We start from the raw sequence: 24548 nt of genomic DNA on the forward strand, positions 1-24548 counted from the left end.
GCCTGTGTCTTCCCAGCCTTTGTTCAGGGCTTTGTGGTTGCTTTCCCATCATTACCTGCTGGGGTCAGGGTTAGTGGGGGCTAACAGTGGCTGAGGGAAAATGGTGTCAAATGGGGAGACTGGTCACCATGGTGGTGTTGGGCATTGAAGAAAGGAAGATGGGGCTGTGGTGAGGGCCTGAGCCAATAGGTGCTAGCTCCATGGGAAGACAGGCTTCCCATTGCTCTGTGTGACCTTGGGCAGGCCTCTGCCTTTCCCTGGGCTGCCCTTAAAAGAGACCGGAGGGATTGGAGGTGTGGCTCAGTTGGTAGAGGGCCAGCCAATGAGTGAAAGCGGCAGGTACCAAGATGGAGTCCTGGTCTTGAACCTAAAAAAAAGATAAGAAAGTATGCCGTGAAAACTGTAGAGCTCTGCACTCAGCACAGTGGAGAGCTTGTGGGAAGGAGCAGGAGGGGGTGGTTTTGACCACAGCTTTTGAATGGAGGAGTCTGTCTGTCCATGCTCATTTCTGAGCAGCCTGGAGGTGGCTGCTACATTGCCCCCCTGGGTCCAGAAACATTTCTCAAACTCTTGGAGCTAGGGAGGCCTTGGGTTCCTTCTGGTGTTGATGAGGTCACTGGCTTCTTCCTGCCAGAGATATCCAGGGACCTCAGTGACGTCCTGAGAGCGCAGGTGAGGATGGCAGAGGTCAGAGTACGATGAGGCAGAGAGCATATGGGGAGACTGGGCCTGTTTGACCATGGGTTTGACTGAGCACAAGGGTAGAGGGTGGGAATCCATAAGAACCTTTCCCTGGTTCTTTTCTGCAGCCCTTTGGTAGGGATGGGGCTGTTTCCCAGCTGGGAAACATGGGAGAAAGGACAGGAATTTCCCCTTACAATCAGTTTGGTTGGGATGAATTTGGGGTGTCTGTTGGGCTGCTGAGGATGTCAAATGGGTATGTGGACTTGGAGGCCTAGGGCAGGTGTATAGACCTGGAGAGCAGGTGACCTCAGCAGAGAGTAGGGAGGGCCTGCATAGGCTACCCCAGGCCACCTAGATGAGCCATCCAGAGAGAGGACAGACATCCAGTGCCACCAATGGAGAGGAGTCCAGCTCCATGGGACCTTCACAGAGCTGAGGTGAGAAACTCCAGATAAGCCTCACCTGGGTTATGAAGGGACTGAAAGAGGAGTATATGGTAGATGTTTGTTCAGCTTGTGTAAAGCTCTGGGTTCCATCTCTAGCACTGAAAAAAAAAATCAAGACTACAGACTTCAGAGGGGAGTGAGGGGAGATTTCAGGCTTCTAGACAGGAGAGGATCAAGGGACAAGATGGGGAGAAGAGAATTGATACGTTAAAAAAAATCCAGGCGCTGGTGGCTCATGAGTATAATACAAGCTAGATAAATACTAGATTTATGGTTTGGGCTGGCTTTGAACCATGATCCTCAGATCTCAGCCTCCTGAGTAGCTAAGATTACAGGTGTGAGCCACCAGCATCCAACTGCAGGGTTTGTTTTTTGTTCTGTTTTGTTTTGTTTTGTCAGTCATAGGGCTTGAACTCTGGGCCTGGGTGCTGTCCCTGAGCTTTTCAGCTCAAGGCTAGTGCTCTACCACTTGAGCCACAGTGCCACTTCCAGTGTTCTAGTGGTTAATTGGAGATAAGAGTCTCACAGATGTTCCTGCCTGGGCTGGCTTTGAACTACGATTCTCAGATCTCAGCCTCCTGAGTAGCTAGAATTACAGGCATGAGCCACTGGCACATGGCTACAGTTTCTTGTTTAGTCTGTTAACACCCATTTTCCCTGCAATTCAGCACTTGCACTCCTATAAATCCCCCAAAGGAAGTAAAGCCCCAATAGACATGAGCAGAGTGCTCCCCGTCCCCCTCAACAAGGCATGGGCACACACGGTAGCCTACGTGTGATAGAAGAACAGCTAGAAGAACAAACTTCTTGCACATATCTTGCAGATGTCTTCTTGAGCAAAAGAAGCCAAACAAAAACAGTGTACCAGATGATGTTATTCATTTCAATAGAGTTCAGGAATAGGCAAAACTAATCAGTGATGATGGAAATCAGTATAATAGTAATCTAAGTGGTGGGGAGACTCGTAGGCCATAAGAGGCATCTGGAAATACACTATAGCTGGAACTGTGGTAGGTAAAATCATACTCAGTTGTGCACTTAAGATTGTGTATTCTGGGCTGGAAAGGTGGCTCAGTGGTAGAGCGCTTGCCTTGCATGCATGGGGCTCTGGGTTCGATTCCTCAGCACCACATAAGAAAAAAGCCGGAAATGGCACTGTGGCTCAAGTGGTAGAGCGCTAGCCTTGAGTTGAAGAGCTGAGGGACTGCGCCCAGACCCAGAGTTCAGGCCTCATGACCAGATCCAAGGAAAAAAAAAAAAAAAAAGACTGTATTCCCTACAATAGATGAGTGGATCCAAGAAATGTGGTAGCTATACACACTGGAACTTCACACAGCCATTAGAATAATATGGCATCGTTTTCAGGAAAATGGATGGATCTAGAACAAATCATGTTAAGTGATGTAAGCCAAGCTCAGAGAGACAAAAGACAAGTTTTCTCTCATATGCAGAAGCTAGATCTAAAATATACCGGGACATGATAAATGATACAGGACGCCAGGCATTCAAACACAGTGACACCACAGGAGCATAGTCTCAGGGGAGAACACAAAGGCTCCATGCCTATGTGCCTCTGATCACGTAAAGTATTTTTCAAAGTGAACACCAGGAAATGGAAACCAGATTTTTTTCTTTTTGTTTTGTTGGTTTATCTGTCTTTTTGTTGTTTTATCTGTCTTTTTGTTTTGTTGGTTTATCTGTCTTTGGAAGGGTAAGGGGGGAGGTCCAGAAATGGAGGAACAAAGGGTGAACAAATGCAGTGGTGGAAAATGAACTATGCAATTTATGGGTAGGATTGGGAAGGAAAAACTGAGACAGCAAGGGAAGAGGTGACATCCAAAAAGAAATGTACTCATTACCTGACTGATGTAACTGTAACCCCACCTTTATAATACACCTTTATAATAACAATCACCTTTATAATGACCAAAAAACATAAACTTGTGCACTTTTGAGCCCAGTGACCTGTGGTCCATGCTTGTAATGCCATCTACTCAGGAGGCTGAGATCTAATTATCCAGAAAAAAAGCTAGAAGTAGAGGTGTGGCACAAGTGGTAGAGTTCTGAGTTCTAGCCTTGAGATCAAAAAAGCCAAGAGAGAATAAGAGGCCCGGTACTGGCACACACACACACACACACACACACACATACACACACACGATTTGTATACTTTATTTATTTTTTTGTGTCTGGTCATGGGGCCTGAACTCTGGGCCTGGGCACTGTCCCTCAGCTCTTCAGCTCAAGGCTAGCACTCTACCACTTGAGCCACACAGCGCCACTTCCAGCTTTTTTCTTATGTAGTGCTGAGGAATCGAACCCAGGACCTCGAGCATTCAAGGCAAGTGCTCTACCACTGAGCCACCCTCCCAGCCCCTACTTTTATATCTTCATAGAAATTCTGCCTCACCAGGTGTCAGCGGCTCACATGTGTAACTTAATAGGCAGAGATCTGAGGATCTCTGTTCAAAATCAGCCTGGGCAAGAGAGTCCCTGAAACTCTTCCACCACCACCAAAAGCTGGAAGTAGAGTTATGACTCAAGAGATAAAGTGTTAGCCTTGAATGAAAAAGCTAATTGCCCGGCCAGGCACCAGTGGCTCAGGCCTATAATCCTAGCTACTCAGGAGGCTGAGATCTGAGGATTGTGGTTAAAAGCCAGTCAGAGCAGGAAAGTCCATGAGATTCTTATCTCCAATAAACCACTGGAAAACCAGAAGTGGCACTGTAGCTCAAGAAGTAGAACACTCACCTTGAGCTGAAGAGCTGAGGGACAGCGCTCAGGCCCAGAGTTCAAGCCCCACGACCAACAAAAAAAAAAAAAAAAAAAAAAAAAAAAAGGATGGTAAGGGGAAACAAAGGAGGAGGCAACAATGATTGATAAGAAATGTACTCACTATCTTGCCCATATAATTGTAATCCCTTTGTACGGTATTTTCACAATAAAAAAAAAAAAAAAAAACTAAGTGTCCAGCACCCAGAGCTGAATTCAAGTCCCAGGACCGGCATACACACAAAAATTATATCTGTCTCTGTCTGTCTGTCTGTCTGTCTGTCTATCTCCTGTTGCACATGAAGCAATGTTCTATGTGGTAGTGATTGTGTGAGCAAAATGCTCTTGGAGTTTATTTCTAAAGGAGACAATGAAGACCACAAATAGCGTGTGAAATGGCAAGTCGTGCTGTGCATAAGGAGGAGGAAGGGCAGCTCAGACGGGGTGAGATTTCAGTAGAAAGCCCAGGAAACAAGGAAGAAGAAGGAAGCCACCTGGCTGTTGGTAGAGAGGGCTGCAGGTGGAACAGCTGGAGCAGCAAGGAGGCAGGCCAGGGAATTGGTACGGATTCTATATGGATTCTATTATTCTGTCAGTTCCTCTGTGCCCACCTCCACCCTACCACCTGCCACGCGCTCCATTTCCTCTACTGCCACCCACGTCTCCGTCCTGCCTTGGCTGAGCAGTGTTTTTGTGGCACTGACAGCAGTGCTCTCCTTCCCTCCTTCCCTCTCCTTTTCCCTCTCTCTTTCCTTCTCCCTCTCCCTCTCCATTTTTTCTCTCCCTCTCTTTTGCTAGTACTGGGGCTTGAACTCAGGACCCAGGCACTGTCCCTTAGCTTTCTTTCTCAAGGCTTGGTGTTCTCTACCACCTGAGCCACAGTTCCACTTCTGGTTTTTTGGTGGTTCATTGGAGATAAGAGGCCCAGTGAGCCAGGCGCCGGTGTCACGCCTGTAATCCTAGCTACTCAGGGGGCTGAGATCTGAGGATCGTGGTTCAAAGCTAGCCTGGGCAGGAAAGTCTATGAAACTCTTATCTCCAATAAACCACCAGAAAACTGGAAGTGGCGCGGTAGCTCAAGTGGTAGAGCACTCGCCTTGAGCTGAAGAGCTGAAGGACAGCGCTCAGGCCCAGAGTTCAAGCCCCAGGACCAAAACAAACAAACAAACAAACAAAAAAACGAGGCCCAGTGACTTTCTTGCCTAGTCTGGCTTTGAACTGTGATCCTCAGATCTCAGCTTCTTGAGTATCTAGGATTACAGGCGTGAGTCACCAGTGCTCATCTGGCAGTAGCTCTTTAGAGCCCAGAAGCTGTGTAGAGTGGGGAGAAGGCAGTGGAGTGAGGTCCTACCTCACACCTGCCCAGGTGGATGTTGACTGGGACCCGAGGCTAGGGAGGGGGCGGAGGGAGAAGAACTGGAAGATTCAGTGGCTTTACCCACCCAACTCTGGCTTCTCCCTTGGCCTGGAGCTGAGGGACCTGACAGCTCCTTCGCCTCTCTGGGATTCACTGCCACCCCCTCCGTGGGGGTCGTGCTTCCTCCCTGTACCCGGGCCCTGAGTTCAAGCCCCAACACTGACACAAAAAAAGTCAGACCACTGACCCTGGGGAGAATAGGGGTAAAGGGAAGTCTGTGCATTCTGTGGGAGTGTTAATTAAAGGGATTTTTTTTTCCTTCTTAGCTTCAATGCCCTGTCAGGTACTTCCAGGGTAAAACCTCTCACAAGTAGAAAGATGCATCCTAGACATGGTTAGAGGTGAGTAAAAAAAGCTAAGGGAGGGCTGGGAAGATGGCTTTGTGGTAGAGTGCTTGCCTAGCATGCAGGAAGCCCTGAGTTTGATTCCTCAGTATCACATCAACAGAAAAATCCAGAAATGAGACAGTGGCTCAAGTGGTGGAGTGCTAGCTTTGAGCAAAAGAAGCTCAGGAGTTCAAGCCCCAGGACTGGCCAAAAAAAAGCTGAGGGTCAGAATCCAAACCCTGAGTTCAAACCCTAGTACCATGTAAACACACATACACACACACACACACACATACACACACACACACACACACACACACACACACACACACACACACACATGAAATAAAAGAGAGTCTTTTCAAGCTTACTGCTGACATAGTACCATAAGCAAACCAAGGAGCACAAGCTGCTTTAGCCTGTGCACTGTATGATCAAAAAAAGAAAGAAAGAGGGCTGGGAAGGTGGCTTAGTGGTAGAGTGCTTGCCTTGCATGCATGAGGCCCTGGGTTCAATTCCTTAGCACCACATAAGAAAAAAGCCGAAAGTGGCACTGTGGCTTAAGTGGTAGAGCGCTAGCCTTGAGCTGAAGAGCTGAGGGACAGCGCCCAGGCCCAGAGTTCAGGTCCCACGACTGGATCCCAAAAAAACAAAGAAAGAAAGAAAGAAAAGAAAGAAAGAAAGAAAGAAAGAAAGAAAGAAAGAAAGGAAGAAAGAAAGGAAGAAAGAAAGGAGGGAGGAAGGAGGGAGGAGGGAGGGAGGGAAGGAAGGAAGGAAGGAAGGAAGGAAGGAAGGAAGGAAGGAAGGAAGGAAGGAAAGAAGACACTATCAGGTATCTTTCAGAATGAACTAACTGACTTATTTCCCCCAAGAGGGAAGCAAACCATGGCCCTGCGAGGTTTGTGGCTATCATAAATGTTTGACTGCAATCACTTAACAAACATTCACTGAACACCTGCTCAGGGCCCTTCTCTGATCCTGCTCTGCTCTGCAGAGGCCAAAAACCACCACAGTAATGGCTGTCCTGTAATGCCACCAGGCAAGGTGGCAAGAGGCACCAAAAGTCTACAACTCTCAATGGTCAGGTATAGATAGGAGCCATGAAGAAAAAAGAGCCACACACAGAGACAGGAGAGAGCAAGGGTCACAAGGGCACAGATCAGTGCTGGACAGGACAGCTGGGTAGGCAAGTGTATAGTCAGGGCCTTGTATGGGCGGGGCCTTGTGAGGGCCAGGACTGGGTTATGGGATGGGGAAGCTGCCTGTCCTGATATCCCAAGATGGTTTTTCTTTCCCTTCTCCTGTTTCAAGTTTTGCTTCAGTCTTAAAAATTCACATCCTACCATTGTCTTTTTTTTTTTTTTTTTTTTTTTTGTCGGTCATGGGGCTTGAACTCTGGGCCTAGGCGCTGTCCCTTAGCTCTTCAGCTCAAGGCGAGCGCTCTACCACTTGAGCTACAGCACCACTTCCGGTTTTCTGTTGGTTTATTGGAGATAGGAGTCTCATGGTCTTTCCTGCTGGTCTGGCTTTGAACCTCGATCCTCAGATCTCAGCCTTCTGAGTAGCTAGGATTACAGGCGTGAGCCACCAACGCCCGGCCCCCTACCATTGTCTTAAGTCATCTCTGACATAGCAGGGAAAGTGAATCAGTTTTGGGGTAGTGAACCAATACTGGGGTAGTTGTTTTCTCTGCACCATTTGTTGAAAAGACTTCCCATTGGCCTTAAGACCATCGTCTAAAATCAATAGATCATAAATGTAAGGGCTCTTACATTTATGGACTTTCAATTCTATCGCATTGGCTTATCTGTCTATCCTATTCTTTGTAAATGTAGTAATACTTCACTGATTGCCAAACATTGTGAAGTTTAGATTTTTTTTTTTTGGTGACAATGGGTTTGCTGAATTATATCCGAGGTGAGTCCAGTAAGAACAAGGAAGATGAAATAAAAACTAGAAGGGGGAAATAGAAATGGAGAACCAAGATTATGAAATGTAACTGGAATGAGAAAAGAAAGATCAGGAACAAGAACATAAATATACAAATACATAGACCCAGCCGGGTGCTGGTGGCTCACGCCTGTAATCCTAGCTACTCAGGAGACTGAGATCTGAGGATCTCGGTTCAAAGCCAGCCCGGGCAGGAGAGACCGTGAGACTCCTATCTCCAATAAACCACCAGAAAACCGGAAGTGGCGCTGTAGCTCAAGTGGTAGAGCGTTCGCCTTGAGCTGAAGAGCTGAGGGATAGCGCCCAGGCCCAGAGTTCAAGCCCCACGACCGACAAAAAAACAAAAAACAAAACAAAAAAAAAACAAATACATAGACCCTAAAGGCCAATAAGAGGCTTTCTGAGTTGAATGATCAATTTTGGCTCTGAACTTCATGGCAGCCAAACTAAAAACAAAACAAAACAAAACAAAAAACAGATATAGTAACTTTTTTTTTCCAGAGCAGACAGAATATACAAGTTTCTCATTGTAAAGAAAAAAGTTTATTTTTGCCAGTCCTGGGGCTTGAACTCAGGGCCTGGGCACTGTCCCAAGTGCTCAAGATTAGCACTCTACCATTGAGCCACAGTGCCACTCTGGGCTTTTTCTGTGTATATGGTACTGAGGAATGGAACCCAGGGCTTCATGCATGCTAGGCAAGCACTCTACCACTAAGCCACATTTCCAGTCTCAAGAAGAAAATAATTTTTTCCTAAACTATGGCCAAAGGGCAAGTTTCCTGTGGGGCTGGCCCTGGCCAGTTCCCACAGCCCGGGTCTGCAATGGGCCTCTTAGATGTGTCTTTGGAGAACGGGCCTAGGGAACCAGTAGGTTGCTGCATTCAGTCGTGAGTTCTTGGCCTTGCCTTGACCTCTCAGTGGCTTTTGCCACAGTCACTTCACTCTTGGGTAAAAGGCGTTCTTCAGCTGGCAGGGAGCCCATGTTTGCTCAGCAATCTTCTTTCTCACAGGCTGCTACATCTGGTCTCCAAGGCCATCTGGTCTCTTTGACCTCTTCTAACCACTAAACAGCCACAGATCTAGAACCATCTCTCTCTCTCTCTTTTTTTTTTTTTTTTGTTCTAATGCTCAGGAACTCAGGACCTAGACACTTAGCTTTTTTTTTTTTTTTCTTCTCAAGGCTGGTGTTTGATCGCTTGAGCCCTACCTTCATTTGTAGCTTTTTATTTTTTATTTTTTTTGGTGGTTAACTGGAGGTAAGAATCTCAGACTTTCCTAGGCTGGCTTCCCACCACAATCCTCAGATCCTGAGTAGCTAGGATTACGAGCCTGGCTAATCTGACTTCTGCTCTGTGGTCTTTTTCCCGTGTTCCTCAGCCCAAGTCCTCCAGTCTTTCTCCCAGACAAGTCTTGTTTCTATCCTGGGCCCTCCTACGTGATTTCTCCTTCGCAGCCAGAGAGAGGAATGGGCCCCTGACTGCCCTCTGTTCCTTAAAAGTCTTGAAGTCACTAAAGAAATCTCCTAGCCAGCTCTAGTGGCTCATGCCTGTAATCCTTTCTATTCAGTAAGTAGGCTGAGACTTCAAGGATGGAATTTCAAAGCTAACCTGGGCTAAAAAGTCCTCTAGACGCTTATCTTCAATTAACCAGCAAAAACAAGGACTGGAGGCATGGCCAAGTGGTAGAACATTGGCCAAGTGAGCAAACCAAATAAGTGTGAGACTCTGAGTTCAAATTCCAGTTATCCCTTCCCCCACACACACACAAAAAAAAAATGGAGGAAAGAAATTAGTTAATGCCCAGTCTGGCTGGAAATATGGCTTAGTGGTAGAGTGCTTTCCCAGCGTACATGAAACCCTGGGTTCCATTCCTTAGTACCACATAAACAGAAAAAGCCCAGACTGGCACTGTGGCTCAAGTGGTAGAGTGCTAGCATTGAGCAAAAAGAAGCTCAGGGATGGTTCCCAGGCCCTGAGGTCAAGCTCCTGGACTACTAAAAACAAAACAAAAAAAAACCACCAATGGGGCTGGGAAGGTGGCTCAGTGGTAGAGCGCTTGCCTTGCATGCATGAGGCCCTGGGTTCAATTCCCCAGCACCACATAAGCAAAAAGAAAAAAGCTGGAAGTGGTGCTGTGGCTCAAGTGGTAGAGTGCTAGCCTTGAGCTGAAGAGCTGAGGGACAGTGCCCAGGCCCAGAGTTCAGGCCCCACAACTGGACCCCCCCCCAAAAAAAAGACCCACCAAAACCCACAAAACACTAAAGCAAAAATGCCCAGTCCTCTGTAAGAGCCACATTTTTTTAAATGTATTTTTTTTTGTCGGTTATGGGGCTTAGACTCTGGGCCTAGATGTTGTCCCTCAGTTCTTCAGCTCAAGGCTAGCGCTCTACCACTTGAGCCACAGTACCACTTCCAGCTTTTTCTGCTTATTTGGTGCTAAGGAATTGAACCCAAGGTCTCATGCATGCAAGACAAGCATGCTACCACTGAGCCACCTTCCCAGCCTAGGAGCCACATTTCTGAACTTGATTTACAAGGAAATGCTCTGCTTCTGCTTTCCTGGCCTTTGCAGCCCTGCTGATGAGTCTGCCCTGCTCTGCCCCTCCCCAGCTGGCTCTACTTCTTCAGCCTTCTGATTCACCACAGAGACACAAAGGGATAAAGGAAGGAAAGAGAAGGGAAGGGAAGGGAAGGGAAGGGAGGAGAAGAGAAAGAATGGGAAGGAAAGAAGAAAGGAAGGAAAGGTGAGAAGGAAGGGAGGAAGAAAGGGAGGGAGGGAAGGAAGGAGGAGAGGAAGAAAGGAGGGAAGGGAGGGAAGGAAAGGAAGGTATTTACATGATGGGTGCTGGGTAACTGTTTATGGGTGATTATGTATGACAGAGTTAATAGCTACTTCCTAGGGGTCCCCCAGCAGTCCTCGCAGAGTTTCATTGTGGGCTCCCCTGTCCCCTGAAAGTCTGGGAAGTGGGCGGGGCTCTTTTGGGCTGCTCCAACCCACACAGACCCTCTCTTGGGAGCCTCACATTACAGTGCCACTTTCTGCCTTACTTCTAGCAACTCCCCTTGCAGACAGAACCCGTCCTTTCTGAGGCTGCCTGTACTGCTCACCCACTGGACTCTAGGGCTTTGGAGAGCCCCTCAGCCTTCCAGGTGACTTGTAGCACATTTAGGGTAGCTCCTCATTGGCTGTGGTGCTGCACACCTGGAGTTCTGTCACTCAAAGGTGGAGCAGCAAGGGCTAATATTCTTTTGTATATGTTGAAAGATTTTTTTCATAATTAAACTTTACTATTAAAAACAGCAACAAGGCCAGGCGCCGGTGGCTCACACCTGTAATCCTATCTAGTCAGGAGGCTGAGATCTGATGATCATGGTTCAAAGCCAGCCTGGGCAGGAAAGACCCTGAGACTCTTATCTCCAATAAACCACTCAGAAAACTGGAAGTGGTATTGTGGCTTAAGTGGCAGAATGCTAGCCTTGAGCTGAAGAGCTGAGGGACAGCGCCCAGGCCCAGAGTTCAAGCCCCACGACGACAAAAAACAAAAAACAAAACAAAACAGAAACAAGGGAATTGAATATAGTGGCTCATGCCTATAATTCCATCTGCTTTGGAGGCAGAGATCTGAAGGTTCTGGGTTCCAGGATAACTTAGGCAAAAAGTTAATGAAACCCTATCTCAACAAACAAGATGGGTATGGAGGTTCACATCTGAGACGGCAGCTACTTGATGGGAAAAGGTGAGAGGATCCTGGTCTGAGGCTGTCCCCAAGCAAAAAGGAGTGACCCTACCTGAAAAATAATAGAGGGGCTGGGAAGGTGGCTCAGTGGTAGAGTGTCTGCCTTGTATGCATTGAGGCCCTGGGTTCAATTCCTGAGCACCACATAAGCAGAAACAGTCAGAAGTAGGGCTATGGCTCAAGTAGTAGGGTGCTAGCCTTGAGCTGAAGAGCTGAGGGACAGTGCCCAGGCCCAGAGTTCAAGCTCCACTACCGACAAAAAAAAAAAAAGAAAAAAGAAAAGAAAAGGACAGAGGGCAAGGCTCCAGTTGTAAAATGCAGGATGTGAATTCAAATCATAATTCTGTCAAAAATCACAGCCCCCCCCCCAAAAAAAGAGGTGGGGATATAGCTCAGTGGTAGAGCACATTGCTTAGCATGTACAAATCTCTTGGTTTGATACTAGCACTGAAAAAAGATGTAGCTCCCTAGATACTTGGGGACTCATCAGAATAGCAGCTCTTTCCAAATGTCATTGGAGTTGAGGCATAGATAGGGTGGTAGAGCACCAGTCAATGAGCAAAAGCATCGGATACTGAATTCAAGTCCCAGTCAGACACACACAAAAAATCAATGTCATCACCAACTTCCTTTTTCAAAATCCATCATTGATCCCTTCATACTCTTGATCTGGATGAGGGCTTAAAAAGTGACAGGCGTGTGCTGGTGGCTCACGCCTGTAATCCTAGCTACTCAGGATGCTAAGATCTGAGGATCATGGTTCAAAGCCAGCCTGGGCAGGAAAGTCCAGGAGACTCTTATCTCCAATAAAAACCACTAGAGGGGCTGGGAAGTTGGCTCAGTGGTAGAGCGCTTGCCTTGCATGCCTGAGGCCCTGGGTTCAATTCCTCAGCACCACATAAGCAAAAAGAAAAAAGCCGGAAGTGGCGCTGTGGCTCAAATGGTAGAGCACTAGCCTTGAGCTGAAGGGCTGAGGGACAGTGCTCAGGCCCAGAGTTCAGGCCCCACAACCGGACCAAAAAAAAAAAAAACCACTAGAAAACTGGAAGTGGCGCGTGGCTCAAGTGGTAGAGTGCTTGTCTTGAGCTGAAGAGCTGAGGGATAGCGCCCAAGGCCAGAGTTCAAACCCCATGAGCGACCAAAACAAACAAACAAAAAAACCCAAAAAACAATCCTAGCCTAGTGGTTCATACTTGGTTTTTGTTGTTGTTGTTTTTTTTTATGTTGGGTCCGGTCGTAGGGCCTGAACTCTGGGCCTGGACGCTGTCCCTCAGCTCTTCAGCTCAAGGCTAGCGCTCTACCACTTGAGCCACAGCGCCACTTCCGGCTTTTTTCTTTTTGCTTATGTGGTGCTGAGGAATCGAACCCAGGGCCTCAGGCATGCAAGGCAAGCGCTCTACCACTGAGCCACCTTCCCAGCCCCAGTGGTTCATACTTGTAATCCCTCACTCAGGAGGTTGAGGCAGAACTATGAGTTCAAGGATTGCCTTAACTTGAGTGCCTAACTCAAAAAAGGGGGGCAAAATGCCATCTATGATAGTTAATTTTGGGTGTCCATTTCACTGGATTGAGGAATTGGTAAACAGAGGCTAGGTCCAGATTAGTGTGAATGGGGAAGATTTGCCCTCAGTGTAGGCAGTATCATCCTCTTAGCTGGAGGCAGATGGCATAGATGCCAAAGAAGAATCAGATAGACTTTTCTACTGCCTTAGGCACCCAAGTCTAGGCTCTCTGGCCTTTGAACTAAACCACTAGACACAGGATCTTGGCCTCACACTAGAGTTACCCCACTGGCTCCCCTGATTCTGAAGCCTTCAAAAGATGGCCTAAGCCACCCTAGTGGTGGCTCTTCCTGGGACTTTTTTTTGTCGGTTGTAGGACTTGAACTCTGGGCCTGGGCACTGTCCTTCAGCTCTTCAGATCAAGGCTAGTGCTCTACCACTTGAGCCACAGTGCCACTTCCAGTTTTCTGGTGGTTTATTGGAGATAAGAGTCTCATGGACTTTCCTGCCCTGGCTAGCTTTTTTTTTTTTAATTAATTGTCAATATATTTTTATTTAAAAAAATTTTTATTGTGAAAATACTGTACAGAGGGGTTACAATTACATGGGCAAGATAATGAGTACATTTCTTATCAAGCATTGTAGCTTCCTCCTTTGTTTCCCCTTCCCATTCCTTCCCATCCTCCCTCTGTCCCCCTACCCAATCCTCCCCGCTCCCCCTACCCCCCCCTGCACCAAAGTTGGAAAAAAAAATGGTTAGATGCCACGAAGTAGGTGGCAATGCCTTAACCATATGTGTGTTGTCAGGCCCAAGGGCCTCTTCCATCTTTGTCAAGGGGAGTGCTAACCTTCTCTCCTTTCATACAAACCCTGGCTAGCTTTGAACTGCCATCCTCAGATCTCAGCCTCCTAGGAGCTAGGATTACAGGCATGAGACCCTGGGGCCTGGCTCTGAGGACCCTTTGAGATGGCAAACCCTCAGGTTACTTTTACAAGTGATGGGCAGACATGGGCCTGTTGAGGGCAGGAGACTTACCCTAGGTCCCACAAGGCTCTGTGTCCCACAAGGCTCTGTGTCTGGTTCTCAAATCCTGGTGAATTCTTCCCCTGGAAGGAAGTCAGCCTCACCTCCCCTGGCTGAGCCCTGTGGGGCATACTTTTTGCCAGAGTCCTTCAGACTAGACAAGGACTAGTTGCCATGGAGATGACCAGGCAGGTAGTTCCAGGACAGCAGGTGGGGGCGGGGCAAAAGGAGGACATCGCTATGCAAAACCCCCATCAACAGTTGGTCAGGGCCACTTCCAGGAGACCCAAGCAGGATCTGCTGTCACAGGCTCCAGGGAAAACAAAAGGGCTCATCAAGTTTCTGTCCAGCCTCTCCCAGAGAGGACAGGTGAGAGGGAAAGGGGCAGCGTGTGTATGTGTGTAGGAGGGTGACTTCTAACTGCCCAGTGGCAGGTGGGCATCTGAAGGCAGGAGAAGCCAGGGCTGAGTGAGGCTCTGAGAAGAAGCTATGAGACTGGAACTCAGGTTTAGGTGACAGGGACGCTGGAGGAGGAAACTTAAAGGGTGTGGGATGAAGATGATGAATTAAAAAGTAATTTGGGAAGGACTGTGGGAAGAGCACTGTTGGGTTGGCTCTAGCAAGTCCAGAGCCCTTGAGACACTCAAATGTAGAACTAGTCTTACAAGTTGCCCAAGTTGCCTCAAACTTGAAATTCTCCCATATGGCAGGGGGTGGGGGGCCCGTGTTTGGGATTACAGATGTGTGCCACTAATCCTGGCTTTCTCGTGTGTGTGTGTGTGTGTGTGTGTGTGTGTGTGTGTGTGTGTGTGTGTTCCTGAAATTTGACCTCAGGGTCTGGACTCTGTCCCTGACCTTTTGTGCTCAAGGCTAGCGCTCTACCACTTAAAATTACAGCTCCACTTCTGTTTTGTTGTGTTTTTTTTTTTTTTTTTTTTTTTTGTGATTAATTGGAATCAGAGTATCACAGACTTTCCTGCCTAGCCTGGCTCTGAACCAGGATCCTCAGACCTCAGCCTCTTGAGTAGCTAGGATTATAGGCTTGAGCCACTGACACCTGCCTGATTTTTTTTTTCTTGGTTCTCCAGGTATTAAGAGTTGGATCTTTTTCTTTTTTTTTTTTCTTTTTCCGGTCATGGGGTCTGAACTCTGGGTCTGGGCGCTGTCCTTCAGTTCTTCAGCTCAAGGCTAGCGCTCTACCACTTGAGCCACAGCGCCACTTCCGGCTTTTTCTGTGTATGTGGTGCTGAGGAAGCGAACCCAGGGCCTCATGCTTGCAAGGCATGCACTCTACTGCTGAGCTACCTTCCCAGCCTCCCTGATTTTTTTTTTTCTTGACCAACAGGAGTTGGTGGCTCATGCCTGTAATCCTAGCTACTCAGGAGGCTGAGATTTGAGGATCACTATACAAAGCCAGCCCAAGCAGGAAAGTCCACGAGACTCTCATCTCCAATTAATCACCAGAAAATCAGAAGTGGCGCTGTGGCTCAAGTGGTAGAGCGCTAGCCTTGAGCTGAAGAGCTGAGGGACAGCGCCCAGGCCCAGAGTTCAGGCCCCACGACCAGACCCAAAAACAAAAACAAAAAACAATCCACATAAATGACACATAATTGTACATGTTTATGGGGCACAGAATGAAAATGTATTACTTTAAGACGTATTTAGGTAACTAGCATTTTCCTTCCCTTACATATTTATCAACTGTTTGTACTGGAACTATTCTGAGCCTCAGTTTTTGGACCTATGTGATAGATATAGTGAATCTATGATGTGGCCTAATCTCATTGGTCATGGCCTTAGGGAGGTACATATACCTGAAAGTCCTAAGCACTGAAGAGGGGTTCTGGTGGGGGTGGATTTTGCTGTTGTTTGTTGTTGTTGTATGTTTGTTTTTGTGGCAATCCTGGGGCTGGAACTCTGGGCCTGAACCTATCCTGAGCTTTTCTTGCACTTTGTCACTTGAGCCACAGCTCCACTTCAGAGATAAGCGGTCTCACAGACTTCCTTGCCTGACATGGTTTCAAACTGTAATCCTCAAATCTCAGCCTCCTGAGTAGCAAGGATCACAGACATGAGCCACTGGCACCTGGATCTTGCTGTTTTAATATGAAAGATGATCATTGTGATCAGTCACTTTTAGAAATAACAGGGCCCAGTCAGGGTGCTTGGAGAGAAGGTCCCTGGGGAGGGGTAGAATGGTCCAGAAGGCTGCTCAGAGCTGGCTTCCTCCCCTGTCCCAGGATAGACAGGGTGGTGGTGATGTCATGCTGAGTTATAACGGAATGAAGAGATCTCAGAGTACAGGGCAGACAGCAAAGAAGGAGCGCCGGCCTCGGGGGAGGAACAAGAAAGGTCAAGGTTCCTCTAAGGGGTAAGCAGCTAAGGATGGGCTGGGAGCAAGGCTGGGTCTGGAGGGACCCTAACCAGGACCCTGACCCTGACCATCTCCCTCTTCAGTCTCTTTCCTTCTCCTGCTAGGAAACCCTCATTCCCCTTCCAGTGGGCCTGGGAGAGCTACATCACAGATGGCCTGGCTCTGCTTCAGCAGGACTCGTTTGAGGCTGCTAGCCAACAATCCCTATGGCCCTTATCATCAGGGATGTCCAAGCTCAGGTCCAGGCACAAGTCCACAATCAACCTCCCAGAGGCCCTTGACTTCTGTCAGAAGATGGAGGCCCAAAACCCAGAGAGGAAGCAGCGGCTGTCAACATGGGGAGAAGACCCCCGGCCTCCTGATAAAGCTGAGAACAAGGCTGACTCAGGATCAGAGTCTGAAGAGAATGAGGAGGCCTCAGAGTCAGAAAGCTCTGAGGTTGAGGAGGCTGAAGAGGTTCCGAGCTCTAAGGAACCGCCCCAGCTCCACAGGAGAGACGCCATCTTGGATGAGGAACAGTTCTCAGATATATCAGAAGAGGCTGAAGAGGGGGCGCCTCAAACCTTCCATGAAAGGAAGGACAGCTCTAAGAAAAAGGAGCAGAATTCTGAGGAGGCCTTAGAAGAAGGGGACCTACAAGGCCAGAGCCACGAAAAGGGTGCCAACTCCAGCAGCCTCCGAGGGCTGCTGAGGGGAAAGTCAAGGCCCAAGGACTTGGAGGGGCCCTGGGACCTGGAGAAGCTACACAAACAGTTACAGCAAGAATTGGACAATAATGGTGAGGGCCTCAAAAAGCTGGGTTCTCGATGAAGCTACACTGGGGAGAGAAGGTGGGAAGCTAAGGCCCTCTCTGGAGAGTCAGAAGGTGATGGGTTGGGCTCTGGGTGCTGGGAGTGAGGTCGCTCAGTAGGCCAGGAACGAGGCAATCCCTTGACTTGATTCCTCTGTGCCCAGGCTCCCAGAAGCCGACGTGGAAAGCACTGCAAGCTGCTCTCCGGGCCTCCAATAAGAATGCAAAAGCCCATACCTTGGGAGATGATGAAACATTCCTGTCTGCCAACCTCCCTAATCGCACCTTCCACAAACGACAGGAAGCTACCAGGTAAAGGGAGTAAGAAGCAAGGGTGGAAGATGGAGGAGACAGTTCTCCAAAAGACATTGTCTCTTGTATGTTCATTTATTCCTTTATCTATTTGCAAGGTTTTTGGTTATCTAATCATCTGTTCACTCACCCATCCACTCATCCATCCATCCATCTATCCATTTTCTCATCTATCTATCCATCATCCATCCATTCATCCATCTGTCTACTTGGCCAGCTATATTAAGCCAAACCACATTCCATTCATTTCTTGCTTTTTATCCATCCATTAACCTATTAACTGATTATTGCAATGCATATCTGTCTATTCCTGGGTCCTCAGGATATAAAAATTAAATCTTGGGCTAGCCCTGAGAAGGACTGGGTCTGGAAAATGAGATACATAGACAATTATGTCAGTTCAGTTAAGCAATTATTATACTTGAGCTTGAACTGGAGACCATGGGAGCAGAATGAGAAAGCTAAAGACTAGGAAGGGGCTGATGGCAGTGTCTAGAGGAGGAATGATTAGGGCTTGGAACAGGTATGGGTGGAGAGAAGGGGATTGACTTAAGAGTTCTTTAAAGAGCTGGGCTCACACATCTCAGGAGGCTGAGATCTAAGGATCACAGTTCAAGTGTCCTACCACTGAGTTAGCCCTTAGCCCTGAGATAGTCATAGGCTGGCTCAACCAGGCTGAAGTAGCATGTGAAGGAGGGAAAACTACACTCAACATTCTGTTAGAACCTTTCAGTCCTTTCAAAATAAGTTTATTTGAAGTTGTAGATATGTTTTGAAATATATATACACACACATACACACACACTCACATTTTGGCATGATTAAACCAAGCTGATTAACAGATGCATTAGCTTACATACTTGGTGTTTTTGTTTTTAGTGTTTTTTTTTGAGTGAAAGTCCTGGAGCTTGAACTCAGGGCCTGGGTGCTGACCTTGAGCTTTCTTACATATTTATATCTTGCAAACACTTAAGATCTACTTTTGGAATAATTTTGAAGCATACAATCCATTGTTAACTGTAGTCTCCATATGCTACAATAGATCTCTTGAATTAATTCCTCTTTTCTAGCTAAAATTTTGTACCTTTTGTGCCAACATCCTGTCAGCACTGTCCTGCACTTGATAACTACTGTTCTCCTTTCTACTTTATAAGGACAGTGTTTTCAGACACCACATGCCACATCTGTCTTCATCCTGGTGTGTGTGGGTGCCCATGCACATACACACATGCTGTTACTGGGGATTGAACTTAGGCCTTGTGTTCTCTGGCTTCTTTGCTCAAGGCTTAGCACTTTACTACTTGAACCATACATGCAACCTGTTATTTTTTTTCCTCTTTGGTACTGGGGATTGAACTCAGGGCCTTCCCATGTTAAGACAACCTTGACCATTGAGCTACATTCCTAGCCCCTGAACAGCTCTTCAGCTCAAGGAGAGTGCTCTACCATTTGAGCCACATTGCCACTTCCGGTTTTCCTCCTGGCTTGTCTGTTCTTTATATTTCCACAAAAGTTCAATTGAGTATCAATGCACTGATTTATGAGCTTCTATTCTGATTCAATGCTTTGTATGTCTTATTTTCTTTTTAATACTTGTACCATGCTTTTTTTGTTATTATATCTTTATAGAATATGATGAAGTCAGGTAGTATGATGTCTCCAGGATTTTGTTTTTTGTTTTTGGTCATGGGGCTTGAACTTTGGGCCTGGTGCTGCCCCTCAGCTCTTCAGCTCAAGGCTAGCGCACTCGGAAGTGGTGCTGTGGCTCAAATGGTAGAGTGCTCGCCTTGAGCTGAAGAGTGCAGGGAGAATGCCCAAGCCCACAGTTCAAGCCCCACAACCGACAAAAACAACAACAACAAGGCTAGCACTCTACCATTTGAGCCACAGCGCCACTTCCGGATTTCTGGTGGTTTATTGGAGATAAGAGTCTCACAAGCCTAGAGTCGGTGGCTTACGCCTGTAATCCTAGCTACTCTAGGAGGCTGAGATCTGAGAATCACGATTCAAAGCCAGCCCAGACAGTAAAGTCTGTGAAACGCTTATCTCCAATAAACAACCAGAAAACTGGAAGTGGCGCTGTAGCTCAAGTAGTAGAGTGCTAGCCTTGAGCTGAAGAGCTAAGGGACAGCATTCAGGCCCAGAGTTCAAGCCCCGCAACTGACAAAAAAAAGAGTCTCACAGACTTTCCTGCCCAGGCTGGCTTTGAACCATGATCCTCAGAGATCTCAGCCTCCTGAGTAGCTAGGATTACAGGCATGAGCCACCAGCGCCCAGCTTGATATCTCTTTGTCTGCCTGGCCATTTTTCTATATAACCAGGATTCAGTTATATGTAAATCCACCAAATATTTTGGTATATGTTACACACTGTTCTACATGCTGGGGATTTTCTGGCAGTGCAAATGAACACAAGAAACCTGAGCATCTGAGGCTAATGTTATGAGAAGACAGATATAAATAATAAAGAAATAAACAAAAGGTGTAGCTAGCTATGCACTGGTGGCTCATGCTTGTAATCTAAGCTTCTGAAGCTGAGATCTGAGGATCACAGTTCAAAGCCAGTCTGGGCAGAAAAGTCAGTGAGACTCTTATCTCCAATTAACCAAAATAAAACCAGAAGTGGAGCTGATGAGGGGTTCAGGGAAAGTTTGTATAGTTAGGAGTGACATTTGAACAAAGATCTGATAAGAAGAAACTGGCCTTGAGATGTGCAGAAAGTAGTTCCAGGTCTAAGGACTGAAGGTATGGTTTAAGTGGCATATCACTAGAATGTTCCAGATGTTTAGTTCTTGGCTATTTGACTGTCCCTACCTTTCAGCCTTCAGTTGACCTTTTTAGCATTTGTTCTCACTTTCCTATTTCTTTAGTCATCTGTCTGTCTATCCATCGGTAGAACTGTGCTTCAAACCATTGAAGCAGAGTCCTAGGGAGGATGCTGAGCTCCACACGGGTTCAGAGGCCTGGGCCAAAGTTCAAAACTGGAGCTCAGTGCAGGAAAGAGAAAGGCTGAATTTTGCAACAGTGCTAGAAGAAGCCTCCTTCAGCCCACACTTCCACAATAAACCCCCTTCACTCTTTGGGAGTCCCAGTTTTTCTCCCAATCTCCCTAACCCTCCTTGAGGCTTACCCTCCCGTGGACTTTCTTTTTTTCTTTTTTCTTTTTTTTGCTGATCATGGGGCTTGAATTCTGGGCCTAGAGGCTGTCCCTGAGCTCCTTCAGCTCAAGGTAGGCTCTCTACCACTTGAGCCACAGCACCACTTCCAGTTTTTTTCTAGTGGCTTATTGGAGATCAGAGTCTCACGGACTTTTCTGCCTGGGCTGGCTTTGAACCACGATCCTCAGATCTCAGCCTCCTGAGTAGTTAGGGTTACAGGCATGAGCCACCGGTGCTGGGCCCTCCCATGGATTTTACTCCTTTTTGTTCTCTCTCCCCACCAGAAGCCTGTTGCTGGCCTGGGAGCGGCAGCAGCAGGAGGAGCGCCAGCAGGCTGAGATGCGAAGGGCCCGGGAACAGCGAGTTCAGCACCAGGTGACCCGTTGTCTGGCAGCCTATGCACCCCGAGGGAGCAACGGGTCCCGGACTACCCAGCACAAGCTGGAGGAGCTGAGGTAGGAGCCCAGGGCCAGGAGGACCTGGTGGTCACACTGCAGGATCCCAAGGCAGGTTGGTCAGGCCACAGTCACAGATGAAGATGTTGTGGACTGAGGAGAAAGGGTTGGTCCAAGGTCACTCAGTGAATAAGAACAGTGGGATGCTGGGAAGGTGGCTCAATGGTAGAGTGCTTGCCTTGCATGCATGAGGCCCTGGGTTTGATTCCTCAGCACCACATAAGCAGAAAAACCGGAAGTGGCGCCATGGCTCAAGCGGTAGAGTGCTAGCCTTGAGCTTAAGGGCTGAGGGACAGTGCCCAGGCTCAGAGTTCAGGCTCCACGACCAACAACAACAACAGAAGAACTGTGGGATGCTCAAGGTCAAATGTGCTATCCATACTTACCGTTTTGAAACCCACTTTTCTGATTCCTAGAGCCAGACATGTTTATTAATAAACAAAAACATTATATTAGTACTTAAGCCCTGCTGGGACTTCTCCTGGAGACTACTGTACATGGTCAGGTGGAGTTAGCTGTTTTTTCTTCCTCCTCCTCCTCCTCCTCATCTTCTTCCTCCTCCTCCCCTTCCCCCTTCACATTCCCCACCCCCTTCTTCTTCTTTTTGTCAGTCATAGGGCCTGAACTCTAGGCCTGGGCGCTGTCCCTCAGATCTTAGGCTCAAGGCTAGTGCTCTACCACTTGAGCACAGCGCCACTTCCTGCTTTTTCTGCTTATGTGGTGCTGAGGAATCAAACCCAGGGCCTCATGCATGCGAGGCAAGCACTCTAATACTGAGCCACCTTCCTAGCCTGGCTGTTTTATTTTCTTCCTGTATTTTGGCCATTTTTTGTTTCTGTGCCAGACCTGGGAGCTGTCACTGAGTTTGTTTTTTTTTTTTGCTCAAAGCTGTCACTTTACCCCTTGAGCCACAGCTTCATTTCTGATTTTTTGGGGGTTAATTGGAGATAAGAGTTTTATAGACATTTCTGCCAAGGCTAGCTCCTCAGATCCCAGCCTCCCGAGTAGCTACAGGCATGAGTCACCAGCACTCAGCTCCGTTTCTTTTTTTGCTCTGTTCTTTGTGTCCATACCAGGGATTACACTCAGAGCCTCTAGCTCTTGGTTGGCTTTTTCCACTCAAGGCTGGTGTTCTATCATTTGAGCCATACCTCTATTTCTGACTTTTTGCTGGTGTGTGTGTGTGTGTGTGTTTGTGTGTGTGCATGCATGGGCACACTTGAACTCGGGGCCTGAGTGCTGTCCCTTAGCTTTTTTTTTTTGGTCCAGTCGTGGGGCTTGAACTCTGGGCCTGGGTGCTGTCCCTCAGCTCTTCAGCTCAAGGCTAGCGCTCTACCACTTGAGCCACAGCGTCACTTCCAGCATTTTTTTTTTTTTTTTGCTTATGTGGTGCTAAGGAATCGAACCCAGGGCCTCATGCATGCAAGGCAAGCACTCTACCACTGAGCCACCTTCCCAGCCCCTGTCCCTTAGCTTTTTCACTCAAGGCTCTACCACTTGAGCCACAACTCCACTTTTGGCTTTTTGGTGGTTCACTGGAGATGGGAGTCTCATGCACTTTGCTGCCCGTGCTGGCTTCAAACCGTGATCTTGATCTCAGCCTCTGAATAGCTAGGATTACAGGCGTGAGCCACTAGCACCTTGTTCACATTTTCTTTCTTTCTTTCTTTTCTTTCTTCCTTTCTTTTCTTTTTGTCGGTTGTAGGGCTTGTGGGGCCTGGGCGCTGTCCCTGAGCTCTTCAGCTCAAGGCTAGCACTCTATCACTTGAGCCACAGCACCACTTCTGGTTTTCTGGTGGTTAATTTGGAGATAGTCTCACAGACATTCCTGCCTGGGCTGGCTTTGAACCTCAATCCTCAGATCTTAGCCTCTAGAGTAGCTAGGATTACCGGCATGAGGGCTTGGCTTCACAGTTTTTAATGATCAGTTAGGTTTGGCAGGCGCTGGCCTGGATATGGGTTGTGGCCTGTTAGCCACTCAGTCTCATCTCTCCCACAGGCGCCAGGAGCGACAGCGCTTTGTTGAGTACCAGACTGAGCTGCAAGGCATCCGGCACCGGGTGCAGGCCCGACCCTTCCTATTCCAGCAGGCCATGCAGGTGAGGGATCGCAATGGTGCAAGCAGACAGCGCCCCTGGAAGCCCTGAGACCCCTTAGTCATCAGAGCCTCAGCAGCCCCGGGAAGAGCGGGAACCCCTCTTCTTTCTCCTCAGGCCAACGCTCGACTCACTGTCACCCGGCGCTTCTCCCAGGTGCTGTCAGCCCTGGGTGTAGATGAGGAGCTGCTGCTGGCTGAGGCAGGAAAGGGGAACGGGCACAAAGAGGGCACCTCCCGGAAGTCCAGGTGAGGCCACTGGCTGGCCAAGGGACTGGTTCTAGCTAGCTGTCGTGGGGAGGGAAGACAAGGCTAGCCTCTGGGCTCTGTAGGGTCTCCTCCATGTCACCCTAGAACACGGGCCAGGTCTACTGTTCCCTCTTCCTCTCCCTCCTAACTCCTCTTCCTCCTCTTCAAGTTTAGTATAACAGGATTAAAGTAAGGAGAAATAGAAACATTTCCTGCTCTCCATACAGGAAATGGGAGTTAAAGACTCCAACAGCCACGCGCTGGTGGCTCACGCCTGTAATCCTAGCTATTCAGGAGGTTGAGATCTGGTGGATCATGGTTCAAAGCCAGCCCAGGCAGGAAAGTCCGTGAGACTCTATCTCCAATTAACCACCAGCAAACTGAAGTGGTGCTGTGGCTCAAGCAGTAGGGTGTTCGCCTTGAGCTGAAGAGCTGAGGGACAGTGCCCAGGCCCAAAGTTCAAGCTCCACGACTAACAAAAAGAAAAGACTCCAAACAATTGTGTTGAATTTTTTTGGGTGGTACTGGGATTTGAACTCAGAGTCCTCTCTACCCTTGCTAAGCACATGCTTTACCACATGAGCCACATTGTTAGCCCTTGTTCTCATTTTCCAATGAAGAACCTGAGAAGCTGAAGGCCAGGACCTTGTTTAAGGACACAGGAATCCCTAACTGTCAGAGCTAATCTGGGACTCTGTAGCCATCTGAGCACCTCATATGAAGGCTAGTGCCCCATTAGCCACCCCAGGTATACAAAGCAGGGATTACGAGGCCAACTTCACAATAAAGAAACTCAAAAGAAGGGGAATCATTTGCCCAGAGCTACACAGGAGTTGGATCTGGACTCACAGTCATCAATGGCTGTCTTGGCATAGGGTGGAGACCTATGGAACCCATTAATTTCTATCTGTCTTTAAGGAGCCATCGGTCAGTGGGGGTAAGAATGAAGCCCTCTTCTCAGAGCCCCCCAAGAACAGAAGCCATCGATGCTCAGTCGGGCAGATACTCTTCCCCATGCCTGGTCCCAGAGAAACCCTCAAGATAAATATTAAAGGCTTTTTTGGAAGATACCGCGTACGATTTCTGGGGTAAGGGGAAGCTATAGGTTGGGATTAGGAGTGGCAGCAGGCTTACCTGTACTCACATCATCAGGAGCTCTGGCTGCCCACCACCCAGCACACACATCCTGTTTCTGCTCCAGAGGGCTGGGATATCTTGGAAAGCAATGGCTAGCCAGGTGCTGGTGGATCACACCTAGA

At 48.0% G+C, this 24548-nt stretch overlaps 1 protein-coding gene and 1 non-coding gene across 3 annotated transcripts; one reads left to right on the plus strand and one right to left on the minus strand.

Annotated features, from left to right (window-relative positions):
* Positions 1–13577: 13577 nt before the first annotated feature.
* Positions 13578–13703, minus strand: LOC138824376 (U6atac minor spliceosomal RNA). The gene has a single exon (XR_011371067.1). It is a non-coding gene; the product is annotated as a U6atac minor spliceosomal RNA (small nuclear RNA).
* Positions 13704–14082: 379 nt separating this feature from the next.
* Positions 14083–24355, plus strand: LOC138824213 (testis-specific protein 10-interacting protein-like). Of its 2 annotated transcripts, none has more exons than XM_070017877.1 (8): positions 14083–14226; positions 16098–16228; positions 16315–17009; positions 17186–17333; positions 20775–20945; positions 22945–23044; positions 23159–23289; positions 24208–24355. In XM_070017877.1, the coding sequence occupies exons 1-8, from the start codon at positions 14098–14100 to the stop codon at positions 24332–24334; spliced, it is 1632 nt and encodes a 543-aa protein (XP_069873978.1). In that variant the 5' UTR covers positions 14083–14097; the 3' UTR covers positions 24335–24355. The 2 variants fall into 2 exon arrangements, with proteins under 2 accessions (XP_069873978.1, XP_069873979.1); XM_070017878.1 differs by having other exon boundaries at positions 23198–23289.
* The last annotated feature ends 193 nt before the right edge of the window (positions 24356–24548 follow it).

This window comes from Dipodomys merriami, unplaced genomic scaffold (assembly GCF_024711535.1).
Source record: "Dipodomys merriami isolate MVZ:Mamm:240054 unplaced genomic scaffold, mDipMer1.0.p SCAF_128, whole genome shotgun sequence".
NCBI lineage: Eukaryota > Metazoa > Chordata > Mammalia > Rodentia > Heteromyidae > Dipodomys > Dipodomys merriami.